At 33.2% G+C, this 5,880-nt stretch overlaps 1 protein-coding gene and 1 non-coding gene across 2 annotated transcripts in view; one reads left to right on the top strand and one right to left on the bottom strand.

The window, feature by feature from the left end:
- Window positions 1–4,179, bottom strand: part of LOC119836624 (odorant receptor Or2-like) — a 6,156-nt gene extending 1,977 nt beyond the window's left edge. Inside the window, exons 1-3 of the mRNA XM_038362006.1 lie at window positions 3,626–4,179; window positions 3,295–3,391; window positions 1,090–1,194 (exon numbers count right to left, since the gene is read on the bottom strand). Of these exons, the coding sequence (XP_038217934.1) occupies window positions 1,090–1,194; window positions 3,295–3,391; window positions 3,626–4,179 (756 nt within the window). The remainder of the gene's footprint in view (window positions 1–1,089; window positions 1,195–3,294; window positions 3,392–3,625) is intronic.
- Trnal-caa lies at window positions 1,808–1,922 on the top strand. The gene is made up of 2 exons: window positions 1,808–1,845; window positions 1,878–1,922. It is a non-coding gene; the product is annotated as a tRNA-Leu (tRNA).
- Window positions 4,180–5,880: the final 1,701 nt, after the last annotated feature.

Below are 5,880 nucleotides of genomic sequence, written 5' to 3'. Positions count from 1 at the left end.
TAATAAATGTTATTTGCAGTTAACAATTTTCTTTTTTCTTTATTACAATATTTATGGCAAGACTAGGTATATTAAGATGTATATAAGAATCGCACTTATTACGTAACAATGAAATATACCTTATTGATGATACAAAAACCATAAACGTTACCTTAATTAATAAATTTTATATGATATTGAAATATTAACAAGCATATTCACTTACATGTTTACCTTTGTTAAATAATAAAATAATTTAACAGACCCTACTAATAATATAAATGCGAAAGTTTGTAAGGATGTGTGTGTGTTTGTTACTCTTTCACACAGAAACTACTGAACTGATTACAATGAAATTTGGTACGTAGACAGCTGGACAACTGTAGGCAACTTTTTATCCCGATATTAATGCGGGATACGGACTTACGCAGGTGAAACCGCGGGGCGCAGCTAGTATTACAATAAATGCTAAATCCGCCTGCCTGCCCGCGCCTAAACCACTAAACCGATTTTCTTGAAATTTGGTACAAATATAGTTCACACTTCATACCTGAGGAAAGTATCATTTATTTAATATATAATAGGTATAAGGGAATTGTATATAATATATTATATTATATATATTAATTTGTTGCACGTATAAAATAAAACATATAATTGATCTGTCAATTATGTTATTATAATAAATAAATAACCTTTATTTGTATAAAATCAGTGCAGTTATAATATGAATCCTTAGGTTCCTGAATTAGTATAACACTATGTCTCAAGAGCCAGAGGCTTCTCCCAATTGTGTTCTTATTATTACGTCCTTTAACAATATACAATTTTCTAATTATTGGGTACGCAGTTAAGCTTTCCTTGTCTAATTTCTTACTATTCTACTGTTTGTTATGCAAATAAAGAAAAAAATAACATAAAAAACTATGTATAATGTGAAATACATAGTACAAAATAATATACTATTTAATCGAATATATAATCGAAGTATGTAAATTAAAACATATTTTTATTTTATTTAGCATCATGATGTTTTATGTTGGTGTTTTTGCAAGGTATTTATATTATATATTTATTTATATTATCAAAATATTTATATTATGTACTCACAGCGTAATATACGTCGTTACTATGCCAGCAATATAGAAATAGCTGAGATATGCCAAATATAAGATATATCAGAGTCATCATCTGTTGCGATTTATTTGTTTCCATCTGTGAATAATCCAGGAATAATTAATATTGACACATAACTAAACAGTTAGAACTAGACTTGTATTATGTATTTATAAAGGAATATGAAAGGCATAAGATGTCAATGAAAAATCGTCAATATCGATTCACCCAGTCGAAAGTTCTGTAACTAAAAGAAAATACAGTCGAATTGAGATCCTCCTATTTTGAAGTCGGAAAAAATGAATTATGCATTATATTAAAGTATTCGCTGTTCTCGAATTCCGTTGGTTTTTAAGCGGAATAAAAAATGAAATAAACTATACAGTTGTGTTATTTGGTAAAGTACATCCTGATAGTAGATGATAGATGCGATAATATTTTTAATTCTAATCAAATCGCAAGAATTCAATCAAACAAAATATTTCTTACATTTCTTATAAATTTAAATTAATAAGTATTTATTAACAAAAACCTTATTGTACACTATTATAACATAAAAATAATTCTTATTATGACCAAGGTATTTTCATACAAGAAAATGCTCACATACGATATACGAAACATAAAACTAATTTTGTGTCTTGTAATGATATTTTTTTCTGACAATAAAACATGCACAAACCAATTCATAATTTCACAATCGTGGCCATATGTCAGGATGGCCGAGCGGTCTAAGGCGCCAGACTCAAGGGAATCCTTGCCTGCTGAGCAGGTGTGAGCTGTTCTGGTCCTCTCTGAGGGCGTGGGTTCGAATCCCACTTCTGACAATTCTCATTTTTATTTTCATTTTCATTTTTTTTCCATTTCTTTTAATGTTTTGAACAACATTTTTAGATTTTTTTCTCGTACTCAAATATTTTCATCGTGCCCTCACGATTAAATGAATATCCACTAAATGCAGCTCTTAAAATGATAGGGACAGAAATTATTTACAACGGGAATAGAGGAATGGATTGGGAGGTAAAGAGGAGGCCCCACCTCTATCACCGTATGAAACACATGCAACAATTTCACGCCAATGTTCCTTTGGTATGTGGTACTCTCCCCAGTCCGAGCTGGCCCAATACGTGCCGTAGCGTGCCGTACTCCCACAAAAAACGTCAAGTCCCGTAAATTCCTTAAAACAAGTAGATCATTAGCCTGCTCTGTATCCTGCCAGACCGAGACATTTTTTTTGTGAGTCCCCACCGGGAATCGAACCCAGGACCCCTCGGTCCTACGCTCACGTGTGAAACATTCGGCGGTCAATCCCGCGTTAACAAAATATTAAATAAGACCATTATTATACCTAGACTAACTTTTGTCCACGGCATTGCACGCAACTTAAGCATATGTTATAGGGACAGAGAACTCGATTGAGTTTTATACTATGTAGTGATTAGCCGTTATATTAGAAATTCAGGCTATAAAGGCTTACTCTAACCAAATACAGTCCGGTTCCATTACTAGAAAATACCCTTTTCATTAAATTTGATTGAGCCTGGTTCACTTTGTAGTCATATTGTTACAATATCTTGAAATTATAACGTTATTTGTGACGAATTTCAGTCTACAGATTATTACAGTTCGTTTGCATCAGTTTATTATAATAACGCTATTGTTAAAGGTAAATTACAATTGAAATGTATTTTTCAACTGATTTCATTATAGAGGAAGTTCTTAATTCGTCTGTAAGTTTTGTGATTTTCACCTCAGAACTTTTGACTGGGTGAAACGATGCCTTTCGTGGGTCTGTTAAATTTAAGGTGTTGAAATATTTATCAACGATTTAGAATTGCGATTAACTGTTACTTTAAGATAAATTATATAATACTATATTATGAATACAAGTCACTTATTGCTTTTAAACTTTTTATGTTCTCTATGGACTTTTTTTGCTATGATAATATTATTGTTGTATTAAATTAATATTGAATTAAATTCCTTGCATTATTCGGAACGATCACTTTAAAGTGATAAGACTGCTCCATAATTTTTAACTATTTCAGTGTGCAAGATGAACAAATAAACAAATTATTAGCCATTTTTTATGCAACACTAACTTCATCCACAAAAATTTCTCTGTATCCTTAGTTTTCTTCCTTATTTTGGAAAAATACCATCAACAAAAACACCAAAAAAATCTCTTAAATTGCTCACATTTATTTGATGAGCTGTAGCGCACAGCATAATTGTGCAAATAAAGGTGTATAACATCAAAATTGGTGAAGTGCAGGAGTCATACAGACGACAGCATCTGTTACAAAAACAGTATTATTTAAGTTTATTAGTTTACAAAGTTTTTGCAAAATCCTTGAAAACAATATTTCATCACAATTGAGATTATGAGTATCTTTAAAAAGAGTAACTATTGAGTAACTACTGAGTGATTCTGTGAGGCCTTGTTTGGATGGAGAACGATATAAGAAATCGTATCAAGGGTGAAACCGGGGCGGAGCGCACGGATTAAAATAGCACAAATAAAATTTACCTCACCAATTCCACATGACGTCGATGACACCGCCGAATTCTATCCAAAATAATATCACCATCACCACCATCAAACACTTTACTGCAGTCTATCCTGAGAGACTCCAATTCCAAGCGAATAAATATCATAACAGATAAAGCGATCATATCATACGAAGTTATCCAGGCACAAGCAAACAAAGTGCCAAACGCTTGGATAACACAAGCGAAGAAGTAACCTGGCATTTTATGTTTGTCAAACGGCACCCAAGAACTCACTACTTCCATATAATCTTCTGTCCCGTTTTTGGTATTTTCCCTATACTTCGGAGACAGAAGGTACTTAAAAGCTGGCTGAAATATAACAACGAAAGCAGTGGCGAATGACAAAGCACAGAACATATAGGTCACTTTGCGGCTGTATCGAGTAAATGTCGTGACAACTTCCTCTTGTTTGGGGTCACTTGAGCGACGGTTCTCCAAATCAGCCCGAGTAATATACTCGCAAATACTCCGCCAATCTTTCTGCCAGAAAATCAGAGACCACGCCTTGCATATATTAATAACACCTTGCATAGAAAATTTCAAGTTTGTCAATAGCAAATTCAGGTCAGTTTTGACATAGAAAATATCAAGGAATTCGGTTGTAATGAAAACCGTTTCGAGGACTTGGATTAAGATGGCAACACATCTGTTTCGAAAGTCATCCGGGAGCCAGAGGCGCCATAAGGACAGATATTTAATGATGGGACCCAGGTAAGGCCGTTTCGGATCCTCAAATTGTAGTAGAAGTGACGAGAGCATTGTGAAGAATATGAACTATCACTGTAGCGTAATTCAATTTATACCAAACGTAAATAATTGTCATAATTACTTCACTAGTGATGTACCAACTGTACGATTATATGGTTATTTAATACGCAATATTTCGTCTATGAATTATGAGTAAAATTTAAATATTCATTAATTGTATATGTTGAAATAGTACACAATGTAATTCAGTTTGTTATAATACCCGGTATGAACATTGAGTCAAATTATTACTATCCTATATGTTTCTTTTTTAAACCAACTCTTTACTAAAGTTATTAACTCATCGTATTATATAATACATTATCTAAATCATTGAACCACTTAGTGTTGCGAGATCGACTCGCACTTTATGGATATTTTTTCATCTTATTTAGTACTAGTAGTTCGCCACGGCTTCTTGAAGTTACAGCTATCTAATGGTGAAGGAATTTTTGAGTTTATCCATTACAAACAAACAAACAAAAATCAAATCTTTCCCCTTTATAATATTAGTATAGATTTATACACACTTTTCATTTATTGTATGATCTTTCTGTATTACTTTATTTTCTGTGTGTGCAGTAAAGTATTAAATAAATATATATTATAAAAAAGACAATATTACATTCGCCAGGTTTCAATTAATCTTACGAGTAACAGCATACGCTATTTCCTTCAAATATAATTTCTTGTCTGAATGTAATATATAGCTTAACACTTCAGTTTTGTACCCTCAACTTATTTTGTAATCGTTTACCATCCGATGCGTAATTACAGGCTATGGCTGAAACCAGCGGTGAAACGGCAATGCAATCCATGCAGGACGCAGCATCTGTTGAAAACAATAGCACAGAGGTAAATAAGCACGTATAAAATCGTATGGGTGTGTGAGTTAGAACTCCCAAAACCTTCTTATTTTTCTTTTTCTCAAAATGTTGCATGCTTTATTCTTACAACGAAATGATTGTGTTCTTAGTGAGAGGGTAAGTCAGTATGTATAAATATAGTTTTACATACTTTATGTGAGAATTGAGCTTTACGCACGCTTCGGCATGAATTGGGCCAGCTCGCACCGGGGAAGTATTACAACCCACAGAAGACTGGCGTGAAATAGAAGCATGTGTGTTTCGTAACGGGGGAGCCGAAGGCCCGTTTCCTCAATCCCTTCCTTATCCCTTACCCTTTATAATTTATACTAGGCACTACCTCTGCGAAGTACATGGACGGTGTTGATCGCTTATCATCATTCGGAACATCAGCTCGATCGTCTGCTATAATATTAAAAACAATATACTTATTAGGCAATCGCCATAGTTTTACAAAGTCATTACCAAACCACGTGGTATATCTTTCTAGTTTAGTGCCAAAATTGAAACGCAATAACGATTTGTGACGACTCAAATTACCGTACGTAGGTTTTCGAGAACTGTCTTCCACCAAATTACTGTCAACTCGAAACAAAACGTGATTTATTATTATTATAGT

The sequence above is a fragment of the Zerene cesonia genome, chromosome 25, assembly GCF_012273895.1.
Source record: "Zerene cesonia ecotype Mississippi chromosome 25, Zerene_cesonia_1.1, whole genome shotgun sequence".
NCBI classification, from domain to species: domain Eukaryota; kingdom Metazoa; phylum Arthropoda; class Insecta; order Lepidoptera; family Pieridae; genus Zerene; species Zerene cesonia.
The sequence above is the reverse complement of the archived record's forward strand: the minus strand, read 5'-3'. Positions and strand labels throughout refer to the sequence as shown.